Raw genomic sequence first — 21,511 nt, forward strand, 5'->3', positions numbered from 1 at the left:
GTTTAGTATAAATGAAGTTTTTATTCGGAAAATTGTTAGTCTTCTGGTGTGAATTCGGAGGACTCTTCTTCTTCCTCCTCCTCTTCTTCCTCTTCTTCGTCATCGTCGGCGGAGTGGAAGAGGACGTAGTTCATCCAAATTCTGTATGGACGTCCTGATTTGGATTTAAATGAGATGGACATATTTTGTGTGAGTGTTATTTCAGTTTCGATAAAGAGTTGGTGTGCTGGTTTGAATATATGTTCGACGTAGGAGAATTTGTGCAACTCATCTTCTCCCAATTCTGTATTGATACAGACTTCGATGAAGTCACCACTGAGAATGTCTTCACCTGTGGGCATATCCACAACAATTAAATGAACGACACAATAGTTGTGAAATTCATTAGTAGGAAATACTGTTGCAGGCGTATTATATGAGGGGAAAAATGTTTTTTCTTCCCCAAATTCATCTGCTACTTCATCTTCATCGTATCCGTTGTTAAAAGCTTTAAATTCATGTACAATTTGAGCAAATTGTTGACGGAGATTTGGTGGCATACGTAAGCAAGCTTGTAACAATGTCCTACCTTCCACACACTCAGCAAATATGGGAAGGTAGGAACATATAATGTCCGTCAATTGGTCCTGGTTGGGGACCAATTGACAGAGTTTTGTGTATGCCGTTATTGTTTCTTTAACGGTATTTGTGTAGATACGGTTATATGGAGTATTTCCCTGGTTGTTAAGGGAAAAATACTCATCCGATTGTAATTTCAATCTTGACCTCAACTCTTTGTTCGGTATTCTTTGGTCTATTCTTAGAGCTGTATTTGTTCGTGCGGGCTGTGATTTTAAAACATTCGAGTCAAGTTTTAATTGCTTCGAATTGGATGTCGATTTGAATTGGGAGTCTTTTGAGTTCTCCTGAGCTTGGTTCTGTATTAAAGACTGAATAGCAGTGTCAGCTTCTTGTTTTTCGAGATAGTATTCTATTGAATTGGGCTTCACTGTTCGAGACGCGTACATTATGAAAAATGAAATGTTTTTTTTTCGGACTACTCATAGAAAAGTTTAAAATAAACCGTTTTCGTCAACGGAGACCCCCTCTATTTTTTTATTTTATTTAATAGTTACCGTTGGAAAACCGTTCCATCTCAAATATTGAATGAACTATAAACGTTTTTTGTTTTCTATATATACTTTTTTGTCCAACGGTAAAACTTTTTACACAACGGTTTTTGAGAGTCGTCGCCGTTGACTTTTTTTGTAGAGCACTCAAAATAGTATAACTTTGTCCGGACAAGTAAGGGTCTATCGTCGCTACAGGAAAAGTTACAGGCGTTCCAAGGAAGTATGCTTTGAGAAGCCTTTTTCCCTTATAGAATGACATAGGACGGTTATTTTACAAAACTGACAACACTTTGACCGAGTAGTTTTTTGTGCTGAACAAAAAGTGTCATATAAACATATGTCAAAAACCGTTTTTTACTTCACTTAAAATGCCACGTAAGCTACGTAAGAATATACGTAAGAGGAAGAGAGCATTGAAACATCCAATAGTAAAACTGACACCACAACAACAGTTGCAACAACAAATGATGAATGACCCCACTATGTTGCAACAAATGTCAAGCAACCCTATGCTTTTAAACCGAGTTATTGGTGCACAGAGTGGAGGTTTAAGAGCGGCACTTTTAGCGAAAATGGCAGGCTATGGTGGAGCTGCAGACGGAACAGCTTATAACCCTCAAAGTCAAATGAATTTGAGTTCACTCAAAAATCAAATAACAGATGTCAAAAAGTCAAACATAGACATACAGAAACAAATAAGTGAAAACGAAAAGAAACTAGAATATGACAGACACACAAAGAAACTCAATGAGTTAAACGTAGAGAAAAAGAAGAAAGAAGAACAACTGAAAGAACTAAGTACAGAGGAATATGCGAAAAAAGTGTCAGAAAAAGCAGCAGAAGTAGCAAAAATGGAACAAGATGTCATAAATTTGAAAAACCATACTACTCAATATAAAATACTGAAAGATGAAGAGATAAAACAAAAAGCCCTGAAGACATATATGGATAGCGATGAGTATAAAAAAGAAGTTGAAGCAAATGTAAAGGCAGAAAAACTTTTACAGTTGCAAAACCAAACCGTACAGTATGAAAACTTAGCACAAGAAAGTAAAAATAACGACGCGGCTATGCAAAAGGCAATGAAAAGCGCAGAATATATAAAAGCTAACAATGACTGGTTAGATGCCCAAGCCAACGCTAAAGCAGCCCAACTCATAGGGTCAATAAGGACAAAAATACAAGCGGATGAAGATAGTTCAAATGAAGCTTTAACAAATGCTGACTTTAAGAACGCTTTCGAAGCTCTTCATAGTAAGGTGAAACAAGTGAACGACTTCTCATCTGGAAAGAAACTGAAGTCTGAAGGTTTCGACAAAGAGTTAAAAGAAGTAGCACAAAATATGACGAAAATAACAGATGCAGCAACGAGACAGGCAGTTCAAAGTGCCTATGACGCCGTTAGAGCAACTGTTGTGAAAAGTCAAGAAAAAGAGTTACAACAGACCAAAACAGACCTAGTAAATGCTTTCTTAAAAACGAAAAGTCAGGTAGGACATTACGCTGCAGATGGAACATATGTGCCAGCTGGTGGAACTTATATACCACCAAACCCTCCAAGAGAAGCACCTGCACCAGGACTACCTAGAACATTTACATCGTCACATGGACACAGACACAGGCATGCACAACAACCAGCACAACAACCACCTCCACAACCAGCACAACAACCAACACAACAACCAGCACAGCAACCAACAGTTCAAAACCCTGCACAACAACAACCACAAACAGAGCAAGGACATAAAAGAAGTAGAGAACAAGGAAACCAAGAATTCTTAAAAATGCTTAAAGAAGAGTGTGGTTTCCCAGATACTGTTGACTTTAGTGACAGATATAAAGAAGCTATTAGAAAGTTCAAGGATGGAAATACTGACCCGAACCTATTTAGCTTTATGGCTCAGCACCAAAACGGATATAATCTCAAACCTGGAAAATACAAGCTCGCTAAGGGATATGATTTAATAGCATATCATCCAAATGACATGGATGAATTTACTCCGAGATATTTGATGTCAGAGCTAAATGACAATTCAACTTTCGTCATGAAACGCGTAAAAAATAGAGACGGAACGAAAGAACAAAAGCTTATGAATGCGGATGACGTAGATAGGGAAATTGTTGAAAACGGTCTCGGAATATATGAAATGCCAGCAGATGAGGTACAAGAAACTCCACAGGAAGAAGTTCAGATACAACCAGACATGGAAGAAATAGTTCAGCAACAACAGCTAGAAGAGCCTGAAGGAAACGAACAAGTCCTTCCTTTGGAAACTAACTTCACAGAACTAGATGAAGATTTGGAACAGCCGAAAAATCTTGACCCTCAACAAGAGTATGCGGAGAATATGGAATATTTCCAAGAGTCTAAAAAAAATTCGGCTGACATAGTAGAAGAATATCGAAAAATGTTTGCCGACATACAAAAGACTCCAACATCAGATGAAAATATCCAGCATAGAATGGAAGAACTGAAAAAAAATGTACACAAATACAACAACCCTTTTTACTTACGAGCATTTAACGTTCAATCTTCGGATGAACTCGGTGAAAATAAAAGGTTAAATTTCAAGAAAACATATAGAAATGAAACATTGTTTAAAGTTCATTCAGAACCTAACCAAGATGGAAACAAACCTACTTTTGTTTCTGCAGACGATGGAACTACAATGAGATGGGGTCATAAAGCTAATCCGGATAGGTGGTTCATAAACTTACAACCACAATTCCAAGAAGTTGTAGACGCAATGGAAGTCAATGGTGAACCAGATATAGCTGGTATTTTCAGCGCGGCTTTAATGCCATTGAAAGATATGAAAGATGCAGATATTTTGGACCAGTATGAAATGAACATGGCTGATGGAAATATAACACCTGACGTTCTAGAACATTTATCTCAAAGAACTACACAGAACCATAAAGATGGTATATTTGGTGAAGAGTTTAGAAAGAAAGTTAGGGAGAGAGAAGGAAGAGAACCTATTGTACATGACCTTGCAAACGAAAGTTTACAAAATGTCATAAAAACTTACTTTGCAGACGATGAATCGAGAAGGGATGAATATTTAAGAAAACTCAAATGGACAGTACCAAATGAAATGTTAGTATTGAAAAACATGTTCCTTGACAAAATAAAACCAACTACAGAAATAAACGACGCAAGACTGAAAGATTGGGTAAAAGCTTTCCCATTCACAAAAGATATAGTTGGTAACATGGAAAGAAAACCAGAATGGCTACAAAAACATATATTTGGAAACGAGCTTATTCCATATGGACAGGCACTGTTTGAAGCGCTTGAACCGGAAACTCAGGAAAGAGTCATGCAAACAATACGCGAAGACTCAAATACAGACTATGACAAACTCTTTCTAGGATATAGGTTACCTGAGATGGGCGACCAGAGCCAAAAGGCAAAAAGGACATGGGAAATTTGCAACATACTAGATGAACATAATGCAAAGATGCAACAACTTCAAGCAGAGGGCAATGAAGGAAAAAGAAGAGTTAAAAACTCAGTCAGGAAGAAAGTAAAGCTTGGTCGGAGTGGGTTCTATTATGACATATAAATCCAACTATTCTATATTTTTACTCATATGAAATGTACGCCGCTCAGAATATAACGCCAACAGTTTTGGATGCCATGAATGGAAATGTTTCCGAATGGTATAACGAATGCGACAATGCCATTAGAAGGTCAGAAATAGTTCCTGGAACTTACGAATATACAACTGCTGTTTCTTATGGAAACGTAGGTGAGTTTGGAGAAGGTTCTTCAACAACAGTAGATATTGCTTGCGACAGGTTTCATATAATTTCTATTGACAACTCTTTCTTATACGTGGAACAAGACATTGAAATAAAACCTTCTGCCAAGTTGTCTGACAAGAAAGGTTGCAATGGAATTTTCTATGTCGGATACCAATATGCTCCAGAAGTTTTCATGGGATATAAGATATATTCTAACTCTGACTTAGTTCAAACAGTAACATGGGCAAACTATGAATGGTTCGCTTTGAGAAACTCAGTACAACCACAAGCTAGAGAACAAACAGACCAGTATGCCACCATTGAGAAAATAAGAAGACTTGACCCTAACGTTCCAGGAGTTTATGTTGACCTTTCTGGACAAACTGCAGCAGCAGTAACCAAAGTAAAACTGAAACTTAGAGTTCCTTTGTCATCTTTCCTCATCTTCAGGTTTTTAAGATACTTGCCAAACTGGGCAGGAAAAATTTCTATCGAACTTACTCCAAGCAAAAATAACTTAGTCATTGCACCAACACAAGACCCATTCACTCTTACAGAAGTAGTGGGAACAAATAAAATGTCATTCGCCGACTTTTGCAAAAACAAAGTTGACTTAGACTTTGGTTTCTCAAACCTCAACACTGAAGTAAACTATTATTTCAATGCTGCTGGAGATGCTTGGGACCCAGTTAAGTTCACATGCGAAAAGTTTGAATGCAAGAGAATAGAAAGCAGACTTGCAGTCTATATGTTGGACCCAGATATTTCAAATGCTTTAGCTGCCAAATATATTGCAGTTCCACTTATGTTCCCTATACACCAAATATCTGTCAAAGACTTTGCAGGTGAAGTTGGAAACCAAAGTGCTGACCCAGGTGCAAGAACAGATATTGCTTTAACAACTGCAATGAAACATGCAGATACTATGTTTGTACTGTTCAGACGAACTATAAATGACTATTCTTGCTTCTACAACCCTGGTATTAAATACCATATAAACATAGATGGCAAATATTATCCAAGAGAAGAATATTCTACAGTTGAGGATATGAGGTCATACAACTTGACATTAGATGCTATGAACTTTAACAACAACTTCACAACAACCATTAACCCTGAAATGCAAAGTTCTATTATGCCATATGTGAAAGTATGGACTCATACAGGAGGTCAAAAAACTCAATATACAAATGGAGACCGTTCAAACTTTTGGCTTGGCATTCCATTTGCTGACTCAGAAGACTTTATGGGTGGTATTTCAACTGTTGGTACAGTTCAAATACAATATACTGGTGACAGAGACGGTCCAGATGAATTGAGAGCAAAGAAGTTTACAAAACCAATAGCACTTTTCACGGAAGATGCTCTTTTGAAGATTCGTTCGATGAAACCTGCTGGGGCTCCTCAGATTGGCATAACGACAGCTTCCATCGAGCAGATTTTGGCAGCAGGTCAGTAAGTTGTTCTTGAACTGACTTCTCTCCGTCAAATATTGACAGTACGCCAGTTTTGACATAATATTGTAAGATAAACTTTCCTTTAGAAATATCGGTCAGTTTTGTTGTTATATTTTTGTCTGCTTCAAGAACTTTCACCATTTCAGTTATACCAACTTTCTTTGCTTTATGAAAATATTTTGGTTCAGCAAATATTGCTATTCTATAACATTTTCCATTGTTTGTATAAAGAACTATTCTGTCAATGAACTTGTATTGTTTGTGTGTGTAAACTTTGTTCTGCTTCAATTCGAAGAGATACTCAAATACGTCCATCTTTTTATTCTAAGTAAAATGTCATTTCCGAAAAATAGAAGCGTAAGTGTTTCAAAAGGTTTAATGGCGATGGCAGATGTGAAGTTAAATTCACCAACTCAAACAAACAGTCAAAGTGTTGTTGTCAATGTCAAAGAAAGAGATGTTGAAGTGGGGAAACCATACGAAGACGAAGATGGTATAACAATAGTTCCTGTAAAAGAACAACCAACATACCCTGAAGTTAGCAGAGACTTAAGTTCTGTTGCAGATATTCGAAACGACTACCAACAACTTAAAGACAAACTTAAAACTCAGGAGAAGATTTGTCAAGCTTTGGGTATAATGTTAAACTTGGTCGAACACAACCCTGTAAAAGTGAACTCATATGTCATCGCACCTCATGAAGTTTTGAAAGAACTATTGAAACTTTTGACAGAGGCAGACGATATAAACATCAAAGAAATAGAACCCGACATTGCTTGCTGTGGTGTTTCATACAATGTCATTGACAAGATATACGTTATGAAAGGAGGTGAAACGTTGAACTTAAAATATAGTTTCCCAGACGTCATAAAAATATTTGACGACCACAACATTTCATTAAAATTTACTTGCTAAGTAAATGGCAGAAGACATAGTGGTTTATACTATTACGACTAAAAACCCTGAGTCATATAATTCTATAACAACAAACTTACAAAGTCCTCAAGGACGATATTGTAAACTAACCTTAAACACAATGACGACTAAAGCCTGTTTTGCTCTTTTGACACCAGAAGACTTTATTGTTGTGAATGGTAAAAAATACTCCTTTGAAGATACTTACTCAGATATACCACCAACAGGTTTTGTTGACTTATTTAATACTTTACGTACGAGTGTAACATGTGCTGCAACTAGAGCAGGTTTCATTATGTTTGGATGTCCGACTGAGTTTACTATAAACGATATGAGCTATAATACAAAACTTATTTCTGGTTTTTACTACCAACAGTTTCCTATAACAGGAAAAGGTGTCATACAAGGAATGTCTATTCCATTGACATTAAGCACACCAATCTTATATATTGTTTCAAACTTAGGTTCAAAGTGTTATTCGAATGTCGACAGAAACTATTATGACCAAAAGATACTTATGCGTATAAACAATACTTTCTCTGCTGGTTTGCCTATTGTTCATTCGAATGCAGAATTTTCAACCTTAGTGAACTCAAACACTTTGGCAAGTATAACGTTGACATTAGTTGACGCAAACTTTGTTCCTGTAAAACTTTTATGTCCTATGTATTTGTCAATGACGGCAGAAAGTTTCGAATTGGAAGATGCAACTGGTGAAAGTATTGTATTACAAGAACAACTTCAACAACAAATAGCTCAAGAACAACAAATGGAACAACAAAGTCAAGAATAAAAATAATATTTTTTTTATTTTTATAAAAATGTACAGAATAGATGTTTCAGATTTTTATGACTTCCAAGCCTTCAGAAATATGTGTCCATTTAGAGACTATAACAAAGCAGTCGAGAATTTGAAACGTTTAGTCATTTATGTCGACTCTGCCCCAGAATGTTATGTCATGAAAGAATGGGATGTTGTCTTTAACAAACCTAAAGCGACAATAGTTTCAGAACAAGAATGTAGACAGAAACTTAAGAAAATAAAAGTTGTACAAGTTGGAATGAAGATGTTAGATGCTTGGGATATCTTATTGTCAAAGTTAGAAGATTTTTCAGTTCGAGGTATAAAGTTCTATACACCTTCTCCAAACTTCTATTCTATCTTCACTGGATATAAATACGAACAAGTAGAATGGAAAGAAAATATTATAGAAGCTTGGTTAGACCATGTCAAAGAAATTATATGCAATGGAAACGAAAAGGTTTATGAGTATATCTTATGTTGGTTTGCAAACATCTTACAACATCCAAGTGCTAAAAATGAAACTGCTCTCATTATAATTGGAAAACAAGGAACAGGTAAGAATACTTTCTTTACAGATATTTTGTGCAAACTATTAGAAGGTTATTCGAACCCTAATATGACAAACTTAGAAAACATCTGTGGCAAGTTTAACTCCTCAATTGAGAATATGAAACTTATAGTTTGCAATGAACTTCAAAGTATAGATACAACAAAAGTTTTAAACTCAGATGCTTTGAAGAGTCTTATAACAGATAAAGTTGGAGTTGTTGAAAGAAAGTATAAAGACTCAAGAGTTTGTGAGAATGTTGCAAACTTCATTATGGTTTCAAACAATACTGTTCCGATGAAGTTAGAAAGTTCTGACAGAAGATATGTAGTTGTCAGAACGTCAGATTCTCATATGCAAGATACAGAATATTTTGACGACTTAGCAGAAACTTTGACATCTGACTTTTACAACCACTTGTTCTCATATTTCATGACATTAGATATTTCTAAGTTCAATCCAAGACAAATTCCACATACCGAAGAAAGACAAACATTGTTAGAAGCAAACAAGAGTGTATATGAACTGTTTATAGATGAGACTAACTTTGAGTGTTTAGATGAAAGGTCATTGTACGATTCGTATAAACAATATTGTCAAGAATATGGTTATATGGCAGCGTCTAAACGAACATTCTTGGCAAATGTCAAAAGTCTTTTAGATGTTCAGAACGGCGTATATACAAAGAAAAATTTTTATGAGTAAATTTTAAAAAAAATATTTTTTTATCCGATAGAAAAGATGACGAAATATATTTCAGTCAACAAATATATGTCAGGACTTAAAGAAGAACTAGACCCATTCGCTTATTTGAATGTTTACTTCTACCATTTTGAAAAGTCTTCATTCAGCAAAGTTTGGAACATCGAACCAGTTAAGTTTGCTATTGTGACTAAAAATGGTGCGAAATTTGAAGACTTAGACATAGAAGGTTTGTTAGCAGTCAAAGAAAGTTTTGACAGAAGGTTCTCAAACCTTAAAGAAGGCAAAGCATACAAACTTGTTATACCTTATGAACCAAAGAAAGCAGACGACTATGAATATTATGAGTCTAAGATAGTTGAAGTTCAAGGTAAATTGGGTAAAAAGATTTTAGAGTCTAAGCCAGTGTTTACTCCTAAAGAGGAAGAGAACATTGACATTGACCCAGAAATGTTCTAAAAATAAAATTTTATTTTTACATGTCAAATTTCTTTTTCTCTTCTTCTACTTTCTTTTCTTTCTTCTCTTCTACTTTTTTCTCTTTCTTTTCTTTCTTCTTCTTCTTCTTCTCTGGTGGAGTTATGTCAAACTTCTCAGAACCATATTTTTGTAAAAGGTCTTTGTCCTTTAATAGCTCTTCTATTCTGTTTTCTATTTCATCTTCAAGAACAGCGCATGTGTCTTCTTTGCATTCTAAGAACTTTTGTTGGACTTCATCTTTCCAATCGGTGTCATCTCTGTCAACAAGTCTGTCATTGACAAATTTTAAGACTGCTCTGCTTAATTTTTATGGTTCTTGTCATATTCCCAGAAACAGAACTTTAGAACAAATTCACCTTTCTTGTTTACACTATGTAAGATTTTATGGTCGACAGATGTTTTGCTGTCAAAAAGCTTGTCTCGAATATAGATAGCGAAATCGCTAGACATTTTCTAAAAGATAAAAATTTTAATTTTTCTAAAAATATGTTAGAAAAAAAGTTTGCTGACATTGACAAGAAATTTGAGAATGTTTTAAACAAGAACAAGAGGAAGTTAGAAAATGCTCAGATAAAGCCTATACATGACAAGTTCTTATTTGCTCAGAATGGTATAACAGGTCTAATTGCACCACCTGGGTCGGGTAAGACTTTCACTTATCTTAAAATGGCTGCACAACAACAAGAACTAGATGAGAAGAACCCATTCTATGAGTTAGTTGTTATTTGTTCGACTTCTGGTCAATTTGACCAAACCGTCAATTCGTTCAAAGATATTATAAAGAAGTCTAAGTTAGTATGTATAAAGGATACTGAGTTGTTAGATTGGATAAAGAAGTACCAAAGAAGAGTTTTGAAGTATAATGCTATAAATGAGTATATAAATTCGAAGTTTAAAGACCCAAATGAGGAAATGCAGAGAATATTAGAGAAGAAACACTTCAGAAACAAACAGAAAGAGATAGAATACATTTCGAAGAAATTGCAATCTTACGATTGGAAAACGTACCCTCATAGATGTCTTCTTATCTTAGATGACTTTGCTTCTCATCCTTTGTTAAAGAACAGAGAACAAGATATGTGTCGAATTCTTAAGAAGCTCAGACACTTTAACATCTCAGTCGTAATATGTGTACAGACAGCAAAGAGTTTAAGTAAGGATGTTAAAAGAATACTTACTGACATTATACTTTTCCCCGATTGTCCGAAGACGATTTCATGGAACTTATGAAAGAGTCCATGGCAGGTAAGTTTGACAGACATGAACTATGGGAGAAGTACAAAGTCATACAAGACCCTCATACTTCTTTCAGAATTCATATCTACGCAAACAAAGTTCAAATTGTAAAAAGTCAAGCTTGAAAAATAAATGGTTCATTTACTCTGCTTGTTTGAAGTTGTCAAAATACTCTGTTATTTTTCACGATTTTCATAGAGTTTTAGGCTAGACCGATAAAATCCGGTCTAGAGAAATTTCACGATTTTCATACGGAATCTCTTCTCTCGGTTCTCCGAGGGAAGCAAGCATATGAGGAAATTCATGAAATTTCATACGGAATTCAGCAAAAATAATGTTTATGTTAGAATGTTAGATCTAACATGTTTTCTAACATGTTTTCTAACATGGTCTAAAACATACAAAATTCATGAAATTTCATACGGAATTCAATAAAAATAATGTTTATGTTAGAATGTTAGATCTAACATGTTTTCTAACATGTTTTCTAACATAACTATTTACAAGCGTTTTACATGGTATATGTTGCGATGGTTCATGACTCTAAACAATTTCGTAGCTTCTATTTCTTCTGTCAGTATGTCAAAAGTTTTAACGATACCGAAAGTTTCTTTATACTTCTTCTTGACGTCAGATAGAAGGAAATCGTCAGCAGTTGGATAGTTTTTGTTCAGAAATTCTAACATGTTCATTTTATCTTCTGCTGGTTTTTCTGCTTCTTTCTTTAAATCTGCATAGTCGTTTCGCATACGTTCTATCTCTTTGACGGAGTAGTTATATTTCCTCATTGCTGCTTTACATTTTGAACATTGCGGGTTCATTTTTGCGTTATATTCTGAAACCTTACCTGCTAAAACAACCAAGGCGTCAATGGTTTTCTTCATCTCGAACATAGCGGGTCTTATTTGTTCGTTCCATACCTTACCCCTACTATCTTTATCTCTTATTTCCCAAACACATTTTGCAACTAATGAAACAAAGTTGTCGTAGGTCTTAAATTCTTCGGATTTGTAAAGGTCAGAGATGTTCTTATATACCATGTCGCAATCTTTGTCCATAACCTTATGGTTGCAATGAAAACCAAGGAATTCATAATTTACCTTTCGTATGAACTTCTTTATTTCTACTGAGTCAGTTGCTTTGACTTCTATTTCGTCAAATTCGGGAATGGTTAGTTTTTGTTGTTGGATTTCAGGCAATTTGGGTAAATGGTCAATAATGTCCTGCATTTCATAAAGATACTGTTCATTTGTTTCATCTTTCGCACTACAGTCTAAATTACTTGTTAAAAGTTCTTGCTTTATCTTCTGGATTTTTGTTTCGAAAGTATATGAAGAAGGAATGAAGTTTTTCATCTCTACTAACATAGATGTTGGATTCATAACTAGCGAGTTTGGTGCTGTAGTTGTTTGAATTGTTGTTGTGCCGATTGTTGAAATCATGTCTTTTATAAAAAAAAAAAAAAAAAAAAAAAAAAAAAAAAACAAATTTTTTTTTTTTTTTCGGGAAAATTCATGAAAATTCAAGAGTTTTAGACCATGTTAGAAAACGTGTTAGAAAACATGTTAGATCTAACATTCTAACATAAATTATATTTTTGGTGTAAATTTCATGAAAATTCAAGAGTTTTAGACCATGTTAGAAAACGTGTTAGAAAACATGTTAGATCTAACATTCTAACATAAACATTATTTTTGCTGAATTCAGCAACAAAATTCAAATTGTAAAAAGTCAAGCTTGAAAAATGTAAGTGTTTAGTCTTAGTAAGATGGTAGCTTCTTAAAGCAAATACCATTGCTGAGTTTTATGTACGTGAAGAGAAGTACAATGAATTCAATTACGAGTACAATTGCAATGACAACTAAGGCAACTATTTTTGTCTTTTGCCAGCAAGGGTACTTCTTCTCTTCCAATGGTTCGGCAGAACTATACTCACTCATGAGAAATGCCAAAACGGTTTAATAGAAAAAGTGTTATTTTTTCATGTCCGAAGACTCGAAGGTGCAACACTTCCAAAATACCGACGAACTCAGAAGAGCAGCATGGCAGTATGTTCTTGACAACTTCTTTGAGTTCTCCAGGCACACCTTGGAAAATGCTGAAGAACTCCGACACAGAGAATTTGGAGAAATTGCACTCCAATACTACATTGACAAACAAAGGGTAAACAAAGGGTAAACAAAGGGTAAAATAAGACTAAAAACTTAAGGTTTAAAAAAGTGACATTTTTATGAGCTCCGAGTCACCGAGAAAACTTGGTCAGATGTTAGCAGCTTACTTCCCTGAGGAGGATGGAAGCGTTACATACGTAAGGTTCAAAAACAACGAACCTGGAATTGCGTACCAAATTCGCAATTACATGACCATGGAAGAGTACGAAAGGTTCCTACAAGAGAAACCAGCTCTAAACAACTCAGAAAAGAAAGAATAAAAAGTTTAACTCGTAATTGTTTATTTTTTTACTTGTATGGGCAAGCTGCAAGAATGAAGTCGACTATCTCAGTCTTTGTCTTGACCAGTTGGACTGCTCTTGCGAGTACGTCTGTTTTGCGGTCTCCAGCTGGTGTCTGACCTTCGTAATTGCGCATGTTCTTGAGAGCTCCAGTTGTAAATGATTGTAGGATGAAGAGTCTCTCAGACTGCTTGAGGTAGTCTTCACGGTCACGAACCGAATCTGTGGTACGAGTCGAATCGGTCGATTTGAGGGAAGAGACTGAAAGCCTGTCGTCTTCCATAGGGGCTGTGGCATAATCTTTGCGTAAGCGGTTCAGACCTTCTTCGAACTCTTGGTCTCTCTTGGACTGAGATTGGAATTGCTGGGGTGGAGCTTGCTGGAACATCCAAGGGTTGGGGAAGTAAGGCATAGGCTGAGGAGGGTAGTTCGGGAAGCCTTGTAGTGGAAATTGGTAGTAACCTTGAGGTGGAAATTGGTAGTAATTTGGTGGAGGGACTTGCTGGAACTGAGGTGCAGGGGCTGGTGCTTTAGGTTCCTCTGGTTTGGGAATGGACTCGGTTGGTGGGACGTCGGACATTCGTCTGTGGCTTAACCGTCGGACCACAACGATAAAAATCTCTGCTCCTAGCAGTACTGCTACTGACAGTAGCAGTACTTTTACTGACAGTAGCAGTACTTTTTCTGACAGTAGCAGTACTTTTTCTGACAGTAGCAGTACTTTTACTGACAGTAGCAGTACTTTATCGTCGAAAACCCTCTCAAATTTTCCTTTTTACTGCTCCTAGCAGTACTTTTACTGCTCCTAGCAGTACTGCTACTGACAGTAGCAGTACTTTTTCTGACAGTAGCAGTACTTTTTCTGACAGTAGCAGTACTTTTACTGACAGTAGCAGTACTTTTACTGACAGTAGCAGTACTTTTTCTGACAGTAGCAATGGTCGAGGTCGAACCGACCGACGAGGCAATTTACCTAATTGAAATTAACGAGCTTGTTAAAGACTTCCTCAGGCAGAATGTAAAAGGCAAGCTTGTTAACTGTTGGATAACGGGAAGGGCTGCCTTGAATCTCGAGACTTCGACTGGAATTCCAATTCAAATACCAGACGGGACAGCCTACGACGACATAAAGCAAGCAAAGAAAGAAGCTCTTCTCAAGTTCTTTGCCAAGCGTCCTTGGATACTACTTCCAAACAGAGAGAACCCTTTCCCAAGAATGAGCCAAATTCTCAAGGGTCTCCTTCACTTCTCGGGTCAGCCGTTCTACATAACCTGTGAAGGCGACATCCAACCAGTTCAGTAAACATCTCATTTTCACTTCACTTTTTTTATGTTTTTACTCACACTCGTACTCAACAGGTTTGTGTACAACTATTTCAACTGTGAACCTTGTATTGACCGGTCTTCCTGTAAATGCAAGTTTGGTCAATACACAGTTTATGGTGGCAAGAAGGACAGTGGGGAATGTTATTCTGACATCTGTTGTTGCGCTCGAGAGAGATTTGAAATTTCAGAGCCACCTCCCCCAAGAACTCCAACACCAACACTCAAGTTACCAGAGTCTCATGTGAAGAAGAAGCCTTCTGGTAAGTTTCTTATAGCCATATACATGGCACGCTTTGAGTAAAAACATTTTTTTCATTTTTTGAATGAAGCAAGTTAAATTCGTCCCACACCAAACTCAATGGACCGATGAAGAGTTTCAAGCCATGCTTGAAGACGTTGAGAACGACATAGACGGCGAACTTGAAGGAGCTCAAACCACAATTGCAACCAAAATTGCACAAGTCAAGGAACAGATAGCTCCACTTAAAGCTACCAAAGCTACTCTTGACCTCATGGATACTTACCGTTTAGAAGTAAAGAGTGGAATAAGACAATTAAAATTAAAACTTCTAAACTACGAAGCTATACTCCAAAAGTTAGCAGAAATGAGAAGACTTTACCAGAGCTACTTACATGTAAGGGACTTACCTTCAAGCAGTCCGACCAAAGATGAATTTTCTGACATTGTCCCAATTTTGTCCGAAAGTCAGCTCAGATGTTTCGAACTGCTCCCAACATATCCAGAATATGAACGTTTGCCTGAACTCTTCCGCAATCTCAAAAAACGTTTTTTGGTTCTCATGTTCGAAACTTTTATCGGAAGAGACAACAAACGTTCAGAAGAAGAACAAGATATTATTTTAAACTTGTTGTATGACTTAACCGTCATAACAAGCTTTTTGAAGTAAAACCGTCATTCTCAAACCACTTCATTTTTTCGATGTCCGAACAAGCACCGAAGCCGAACACAATAGCAGATGTCCTTTCAAGGTTGCCAGACAAGCGCCCAGTTCAAATTCAAATTATGCATTTGAAAGCTCATCTGACAAACACCGTTAAGACTCTCCAAAGTAGTCTTATGGAAGAGATGAAGGGACTTAAAGGTGAGTTCCTCATGAACCAAGCTTCCAATGAGAAATGCCTGAATGATTTGACGGAAACCTTGCGCATTTACGCGAGAGAGAACCGAGACCTTGCCAGACTCATCTACCGTTTCTTCGAAGAGATAGACGCCATCTGGAAGGTACTCGGAAAGGACAGAACATGCAACACCGTAATTCGTGAACACAGAATTGAAGAAGGAATTGTCGAGGAAGAAGAGAAACACGAAGAAGAGAAACACGAAGAAGAGGAAGAAGAGAAACACGAAGAAGAGGAAGTTTGGGCAACCCTTGTTGCCGATGACACTTACGAAATTTCCCAACCCTACCCATACCAAATCCGCAACAGGGAGACCGGCAAGGTTCTTACCCCAGTCCTCAACAACTTGGGACACTTGAACCTTAACCTTCGGAATCGCGGTTCAATTTCCATGGGCAAGCTTGTCGCAATTCAATGGGTTCCAAATCCAGGCAAGAAGACGAAGGTCAGACACATTGACGGTGACAAGCTCAACAACCGTAAGGAGAACCTCGAGTGGTTCTAAGAGTAAAAAAATTTTATTTTAGGGGGAAACCCCAAGTAAATTTAGGTGTTTATTTGGATAAGTATGTGAAATTAAGGTCAATTTGCAAAATTAGTTCCCGACCTTTGAATTGGACTCTTTCGTCATCCCAGTTGCGTAGGAGGTCGTCCCAGAGGAGTTGGTAGATTTGCCAATCCAAGGACGATTTGTCCTCCCAGGCATTGAGGATGTACTGCTCGTAGAGTCTCATGACCTCTCCCTTGCACCAGACACCCTCTTCCTTGGAACGTAAGGCTTCTTCGAAGTGCTCGAATGCGATTGGCTGCTTGACCATCCGAAATGACACTTTTTGTACGTTTGGTCAATGTTCGTGTCTCGTGCCATAGTCGACGAAAATACAGACAAACAGGTTATATATGAGTTTGAGACCAAGAATGGTGTAACTCGACCTGTCCGATTCAAAGACTCCGAGGGCGACCATGAAATTAAACGGAAATTACCTAGGAAGGAATATAAAATGGACTGGTTGCCACCACCTCCACCTCCACCACCTTTACCTGTTCCTCAAGTAAATAAGCCTTTCCCGTTCCCAAGAATTCCCACATTTTAATTCAAATTCGAATAAAAATTTTTTATTTCATGCAATGTTTTATTTCTGTGCCGTCTTCAAGTATGCCCCAGTACTTACGCTTGGAGAGGACATGAACTTCGGTGAAAATTTTGTCCAATTTGAATTGACCCATCTTCTCACCGACCATACCCATTTCAATGAGTTTGTTGTATCCTTCTTCGTTCGTCATGAGTGCGTCAATGTTCTCATAGTAAACCTTCACTTTGGATTTGACTTCCGAGAAGAATTTGTTGTAGTTGTCAAGGACTGCTTTTGCGAACTGAGGGTAAGACCAATGTTCGACAATAGGTTTTAATGTGGTTACTAAGCCACTTTGACCTTGAGTGAATTCGTACTTCAAAACAAAAGGAGAAAACCTTTCAACAAAGTTGTCGACCTTCTCATAATGTTTACTCTTCATCTCTTGAGGTTTTTTAATGGAATATCCCCATGTCGAATTCATAAGCAATTTGAGTGTCATTGCAAGTTTGGGGTTTGAAGCTTTCCTAATATCATACAGTTGTTGTATGACTTTTCCAACTGTATAGTTCCTTCCCGGGAACTCACCATCTTCGTTTGGAATTCCAGTCGGAATATATTGGACAAACCTCATGTACGCAGCGTTAAGGTCGACATAGTATATCTTTTCGTTTGAGTCGAACTTGTCGCAACCAATTGGTCCAGTTTGTGGAAATTCAAGTGAGTCTCTTATCTTCTGAGAAACTTCTCCTGTTATCTCATAAACATCGTCGAAGCAACCTGTTTCATATAAAACCTTCTGACCTAACTCAGATGCTCTCCAATACAATTTGACGTCAATTGGATGTCTCAATGGAAGTTTATTTATAGCATCTTGAAGTTCTTGCAACCTCATTGGAAGTTCTTCTGGTTCAGGTTGGTATCCGAACAATCCAACTCCTTGTGGAATTGTGTACTTCTTTTGTACTAGAACTTTGTCTGGAACAACTTTTGGTCTTGCTAACAGTGAAAAGTTTGTTTCGTCTTTTGGTACAAAAGTTTCTGTAAGCTTGTCATCTGGAATTGGTTCCAACAAACCTTTCTCGAAAAGAATGTTTACAGCTCTGACAATGTTGCACTTGCCTTTTCCGAACAATGGGTTTGTAAGACTTTCGTTCAACATGAAGTGGTTGTGGACAATTACAATCTTCAACCATGGTAAGTCTTTGTCAACAACATAGTCGTCATGTGAAGAACCTTTAGCTGTAGGTATGTTGACTCGGATATTGACATTTGCCAACGGTGCAATTTTTGCCAATTGACCTCTGAGCATGTACCTCGTCTTCACACATGACTCAAGATACTTCATCTTCTCATCTGTAACAAGACCAGAGTTCCTGAGACATGTAAGAATACAAGGTTCATTGACAATTGTTTCAATTGAATTGTAAATTCCATACCTTGTCAAGTCAATGTCAGACTTATTTATGAAGGGGAAGTATCCAGCATGTTGTCTGACTGCTTGAGGGTTAGGTTCATGCCATTCGAACTTGACACTTGCAATTCCTTCAATTGCATTCAAAATGTCTGAGTCTGAGTCAACCATTTGTTCTCTCTTTGTAGTCTTGAAAGCGTCAAGAAGTTTTGCGGCTGTTTGTTCATTGCCATGTGCATAGTAAATGTGACCATCCAAATCTGTTATGGTCAATCTGAGATTGTGTCCTTTCTTATTTCCGTCTTGAATTGCAGCAAGTACTCCCATGAAGCCTTCTTTGTTCTTTCCTTCGTCAAAGTTTACTGTAAAGGTTCGACCAGATGTAATTTGACTTCTAACTTCACGATACTTCTCATATGCATATCTTGTTCTTTCCATGGGAGCATGACCATCCTCTGCACTACCTTTTTTCCTTCTCAAAGGATGCAATTGTTCGTCATGTTTCCAGTAGAATCTGGCAAAGCCGTCGTGTCCTTCAACTTGAGGTTCACTAACATCGAAAGGCATGTCCATAAGACGTTCTTCTTCTAACCTCTCTAGTCTGTTTGGATAATTGGCACGTGCTGTTTCCAAATCCATTTCGTAGCGAAGACCAGCCAGTTTGTCATAGACTTTTATGGGTCTTCCCTTCCTATATTTAAAATTCTTCGAAACTCTCCAACCATATCTTTGCAACTCTGCTTTTATTCTAGCAGACTTTCTATCCATTCTATATGGGGGCATTTTTATAAAAATAAAAAAATATTTTTTTTCTTTACTTTACATAACCACCTGCTGCCATAAGTCTTTGACGCCAACCCATACCAGCTAATGAAGGTTGACTTGGTTTAGTTTGGAAACTAAACTTTGGTTTTGGTTTATCTTCAGTTTTTGGTTTTTCTTCTTCTATCGGTTTTTCGTCACTTTTCGGTTCCTCTGACTTTACCCCACCTGCAGGAACAGTTGTGTCGTCAACATCTTCATAAATATCATATGCCATTTGTTTTTGTTTTCCTTTCAACTTTTTGTGTTTGTTGTAAAGTTTAGAATATTTCGACTCTAAGTCAATGAGATGTTCTATAATGAACTGTTGGTCAGTGAAGTAAACTTTTCCATCTGTTGTCTCGAAAGCTCCTTCAGACTTCAATATTTTATTTGTGAGAGTCTGTTTCTTTTTTGAGATACTAGCCGTTCCATTTCTATGAAAAGTGACTTTGTAGTTAGGGTTTGTATTTCCAGACCTGGCACTTTCTATTATTGAATTTTTCTCTTCATCTGTAAGTTCTTTGACAGGTTTTGACAATGGTTCTGAACTTTTTGTTTGTGGTGTCAAATCTACCGTTTCAACTTCTTCGGTCATTTCATCTCAGTAAAAAATTTTAGTTTGGTTTGTTTTCAACTGGTTGTTTAGGTTTTTTAAGTCGGTCTAAAACTTCCTGAGGTATAGGAAGAACTTGACAAACACGTGGTGTAACTGCTGGAAGTCGACAAATCCATCTTGAACCCATTTGTCTCAATGCTGTATTGTTCATTTCATCTCGGTAAAAAATTTTACATTCCCCACGTTTGAGGCGGTTGAGGTTGGTTATTGTTTACCCACTGTTGTGCATGGTTATATCCTCTGTTAAAGAATCTTTCACCTTGGTCCATATAGTGTCCTGCTTGGTTATAGTAGTCATTTGCTTTGTTATAATAGTTTCCTGCTTGTCTTCCTACATTGTCCATCCATCCTTGAACTTTTCCTCTTGTTTCAGGATTTGGAATAAGATTTGCTGCATCTCGTGCTACATCCCAACCTTTCTGTACAGTTTGTATAATAGGTTGTGCTTTCTCTTTCAGTATACCTAATGTACTCAAAATCTTCCTTCCAATTCCAAATGCACCTCTGGCTATTGTTCCCACTGCGGGTAAAAATCTGGATGCAACTCCTGCTAATGCGCCAAATAAACCCATTTCTTATAGGGTAAAAAATGACGAATCCGAACAAGGACCCCTATGTTTCTAAAGCGACAAAAAAAGCACTCATGATAAAAATCTTTAGTTCAACACCAAATGCTTGGTTTATGGATATCTTGGAAAACATTCCGAGGTATAGAGAAGATGGACCACCATACTGGCTAATATTTATCGGTCAAAACACAAGATACTGTGAAGCCATACCATTACAGTCCAAAAATATTTTAGATATCTTAGCAGCTTTGACAATATTCGTTGACAAATACCATCCAACAAAACTGACATCTGACTGTGAAAGTTCTTTCAAATCAGATGATGTAAAAAACTATCTGCGTTCAAAAAATGTAAACCAATATTTCATTGTCGACCAAAACCATTCTGCTCTTGGTGTCATTGACGGTTGTATAAAAATGTTAAGAGACTTAAACCAACCACAAGGTGGTGAAGCAAATGAAATGTCATATGACGACAAATATAGACACTTCTCCATGGCAAAGATGAGACAAGTTTTAAATATTTACAATAGCCGTAAACAAAAAGGTTTGGGAAACCACTCCCCCGAAGAAATGAAAAACAACCCTGACTTAGAGAAAGACTATATATTTAACAATTTAGTCAAAAGAGACAAACAAGAAAGAATGCCGGGCTTCAAACTTCAGAAAGGTGACAAAGTAAAAATAGAAATACCTAAACGCGACCCATATGAAAATACTATTGACTATGACAACAATGGGAACTCGACAGGTACTCGCATTCGTGTTCGTAAAAATAGAAGAAAGTATACAAGAGAATATTATGAAGTTTTAGGCAAACATGGCAAAATGTACAGACTGCAAGCAGAAGATAAAACGACTATTGTCAGACCTCGTTTCAAACTTGTCAAAGTTCAAGGTGGTATACTTTCAAAGACAGTTCCTAACAAATATAAGACAACTCCTGACGAATATGCTAAAGAAGTTGAAAATGACGACTAAGCATTTCTATACCATGCGTAAACTGTCATGTAAGGTGGCATGTAGTCTTTACTTTGTCCCGTTGTTTGCGTATATCCCGAAACGCGATGTGTATGGTTTCCATCTCCCTGAGTGTCACCCCAGAAACAATTTA

At 37.0% G+C, this 21,511-nt stretch overlaps 22 protein-coding genes and 2 pseudogenes across 24 annotated transcripts, besides 1 other annotated feature; 14 read left to right on the forward strand and 10 right to left on the reverse strand.

The window, feature by feature from the left end:
- Positions 1 to 35: 35 nt before the first annotated feature.
- Positions 36 to 1,007, reverse strand: TVAGG3_0666950 (uncharacterized protein; the record flags this gene model as incomplete). The annotated part of the gene is made up of 1 exon (XM_001277695.2): positions 36 to 1,007. One exon carries the CDS (start codon positions 1,005 to 1,007, stop codon positions 36 to 38), a length of 972 nt encoding a protein of 323 aa, XP_001277696.2.
- Positions 1,008 to 1,011: 4 nt separating this feature from the next.
- Positions 1,012 to 21,511: part of a mobile genetic element that runs on past the window's edge.
- On the forward strand, positions 1,481 to 1,921 carry TVAGG3_0666970 (protein of unknown function, DUF4106 family; the record flags this gene model as incomplete). Its single annotated transcript, XM_051242197.1, has 1 exon — positions 1,481 to 1,921. A coding segment is annotated over one exon (441 nt), but the record flags the coding sequence as incomplete, so codon positions are not given.
- On the forward strand, positions 1,964 to 2,712 carry TVAGG3_0666980 (protein of unknown function, DUF4106 family; the record flags this gene model as incomplete). Its single annotated transcript, XM_051242198.1, has 1 exon — positions 1,964 to 2,712. A coding segment is annotated over one exon (749 nt), but the record flags the coding sequence as incomplete, so codon positions are not given.
- On the forward strand, positions 3,926 to 4,681 carry TVAGG3_0666990 (protein of unknown function, DUF4106 family; the record flags this gene model as incomplete). Its single annotated transcript, XM_051242199.1, has 1 exon — positions 3,926 to 4,681. One exon carries the CDS (start codon positions 3,926 to 3,928, stop codon positions 4,679 to 4,681), a length of 756 nt encoding a protein of 251 aa, XP_051088786.1.
- Positions 4,714 to 5,313, forward strand: TVAGG3_0667000 (uncharacterized protein; the record flags this gene model as incomplete). The annotated part of the gene is made up of 1 exon (XM_051242200.1): positions 4,714 to 5,313. A coding segment is annotated over one exon (600 nt), but the record flags the coding sequence as incomplete, so codon positions are not given.
- TVAGG3_0667010 (protein of unknown function, DUF4106 family) lies at positions 6,698 to 7,234 on the forward strand (the record flags this gene model as incomplete). Its single annotated transcript, XM_051242201.1, has 1 exon — positions 6,698 to 7,234. The coding sequence occupies one exon, from the start codon at positions 6,698 to 6,700 to the stop codon at positions 7,232 to 7,234; it is 537 nt and encodes a 178-aa protein (XP_051088788.1).
- On the forward strand, positions 7,644 to 8,027 carry TVAGG3_0667020 (uncharacterized protein; the record flags this gene model as incomplete). The annotated part of the gene is made up of 1 exon (XM_051242202.1): positions 7,644 to 8,027. One exon carries the CDS (start codon positions 7,644 to 7,646, stop codon positions 8,025 to 8,027), a length of 384 nt encoding a protein of 127 aa, XP_051088789.1.
- On the forward strand, positions 8,056 to 8,816 carry TVAGG3_0667030 (uncharacterized protein; the record flags this gene model as incomplete). Its single annotated transcript, XM_051242203.1, has 1 exon — positions 8,056 to 8,816. A coding segment is annotated over one exon (761 nt), but the record flags the coding sequence as incomplete, so codon positions are not given.
- On the forward strand, positions 8,941 to 9,291 carry TVAGG3_0667040 (Poxvirus D5 protein-like family; the record flags this gene model as incomplete). The annotated part of the gene is made up of 1 exon (XM_051242204.1): positions 8,941 to 9,291. One exon carries the CDS (start codon positions 8,941 to 8,943, stop codon positions 9,289 to 9,291), a length of 351 nt encoding a protein of 116 aa, XP_051088791.1.
- Positions 9,358 to 9,747, forward strand: TVAGG3_0667050 (protein of unknown function, DUF4108 family; the record flags this gene model as incomplete). Its single annotated transcript, XM_051242205.1, has 1 exon — positions 9,358 to 9,747. The coding sequence occupies one exon, from the start codon at positions 9,358 to 9,360 to the stop codon at positions 9,745 to 9,747; it is 390 nt and encodes a 129-aa protein (XP_051088792.1).
- Positions 10,723 to 11,129, forward strand: TVAGG3_0667060 (annotated as a pseudogene). The gene has a single exon. A coding segment is annotated over exon 1 (407 nt).
- On the reverse strand, positions 11,505 to 12,062 carry TVAGG3_0667070 (organellar and viral DNA polymerase type B; the record flags this gene model as incomplete). Its single annotated transcript, XM_051242206.1, has 1 exon — positions 11,505 to 12,062. The coding sequence occupies one exon, from the start codon at positions 12,060 to 12,062 to the stop codon at positions 11,505 to 11,507; it is 558 nt and encodes a 185-aa protein (XP_051088793.1).
- Positions 12,067 to 12,446, reverse strand: TVAGG3_0667080 (organellar and viral DNA polymerase type B; the record flags this gene model as incomplete). Its single annotated transcript, XM_051242207.1, has 1 exon — positions 12,067 to 12,446. A coding segment is annotated over one exon (380 nt), but the record flags the coding sequence as incomplete, so codon positions are not given.
- TVAGG3_0667090 (uncharacterized protein) lies at positions 13,235 to 13,435 on the forward strand (the record flags this gene model as incomplete). The annotated part of the gene is made up of 1 exon (XM_051242208.1): positions 13,235 to 13,435. One exon carries the CDS (start codon positions 13,235 to 13,237, stop codon positions 13,433 to 13,435), a length of 201 nt encoding a protein of 66 aa, XP_051088795.1.
- TVAGG3_0667100 (uncharacterized protein) lies at positions 13,464 to 14,036 on the reverse strand (the record flags this gene model as incomplete). The annotated part of the gene is made up of 1 exon (XM_001312240.2): positions 13,464 to 14,036. The coding sequence occupies one exon, from the start codon at positions 14,034 to 14,036 to the stop codon at positions 13,464 to 13,466; it is 573 nt and encodes a 190-aa protein (XP_001312241.2).
- On the forward strand, positions 15,106 to 15,690 carry TVAGG3_0667110 (uncharacterized protein; the record flags this gene model as incomplete). The annotated part of the gene is made up of 1 exon (XM_051242209.1): positions 15,106 to 15,690. The coding sequence occupies one exon, from the start codon at positions 15,106 to 15,108 to the stop codon at positions 15,688 to 15,690; it is 585 nt and encodes a 194-aa protein (XP_051088796.1).
- On the forward strand, positions 15,723 to 16,427 carry TVAGG3_0667120 (cytochrome B-C1 complex subunit 6, mitochondrial family; the record flags this gene model as incomplete). The annotated part of the gene is made up of 1 exon (XM_051242210.1): positions 15,723 to 16,427. One exon carries the CDS (start codon positions 15,723 to 15,725, stop codon positions 16,425 to 16,427), a length of 705 nt encoding a protein of 234 aa, XP_051088797.1.
- TVAGG3_0667130 lies at positions 16,446 to 16,740 on the reverse strand (annotated as a pseudogene). Its single transcript has one exon. A coding segment is annotated over exon 1 (295 nt).
- TVAGG3_0667140 (uncharacterized protein) lies at positions 16,771 to 17,016 on the forward strand (the record flags this gene model as incomplete). The annotated part of the gene is made up of 1 exon (XM_001289806.2): positions 16,771 to 17,016. One exon carries the CDS (start codon positions 16,771 to 16,773, stop codon positions 17,014 to 17,016), a length of 246 nt encoding a protein of 81 aa, XP_001289807.2.
- On the reverse strand, positions 17,039 to 17,416 carry TVAGG3_0667150 (DNA/RNA polymerases family; the record flags this gene model as incomplete). The annotated part of the gene is made up of 1 exon (XM_051242211.1): positions 17,039 to 17,416. A coding segment is annotated over one exon (378 nt), but the record flags the coding sequence as incomplete, so codon positions are not given.
- On the reverse strand, positions 17,907 to 19,177 carry TVAGG3_0667160 (uncharacterized protein; the record flags this gene model as incomplete). The annotated part of the gene is made up of 1 exon (XM_051242212.1): positions 17,907 to 19,177. A coding segment is annotated over one exon (1,271 nt), but the record flags the coding sequence as incomplete, so codon positions are not given.
- TVAGG3_0667170 (phage tail repeat-like family) lies at positions 19,224 to 19,808 on the reverse strand (the record flags this gene model as incomplete). The annotated part of the gene is made up of 1 exon (XM_051242213.1): positions 19,224 to 19,808. One exon carries the CDS (start codon positions 19,806 to 19,808, stop codon positions 19,224 to 19,226), a length of 585 nt encoding a protein of 194 aa, XP_051088800.1.
- TVAGG3_0667180 (uncharacterized protein) lies at positions 19,828 to 19,980 on the reverse strand (the record flags this gene model as incomplete). Its single annotated transcript, XM_051242214.1, has 1 exon — positions 19,828 to 19,980. One exon carries the CDS (start codon positions 19,978 to 19,980, stop codon positions 19,828 to 19,830), a length of 153 nt encoding a protein of 50 aa, XP_051088801.1.
- Positions 20,000 to 20,401, reverse strand: TVAGG3_0667190 (uncharacterized protein; the record flags this gene model as incomplete). The annotated part of the gene is made up of 1 exon (XM_051242215.1): positions 20,000 to 20,401. One exon carries the CDS (start codon positions 20,399 to 20,401, stop codon positions 20,000 to 20,002), a length of 402 nt encoding a protein of 133 aa, XP_051088802.1.

This window comes from Trichomonas vaginalis, chromosome III, assembly GCF_026262505.1.
Source record: "Trichomonas vaginalis G3 chromosome III, whole genome shotgun sequence".
Lineage (NCBI taxonomy): Eukaryota > Parabasalia > Trichomonadida > Trichomonadidae > Trichomonas > Trichomonas vaginalis.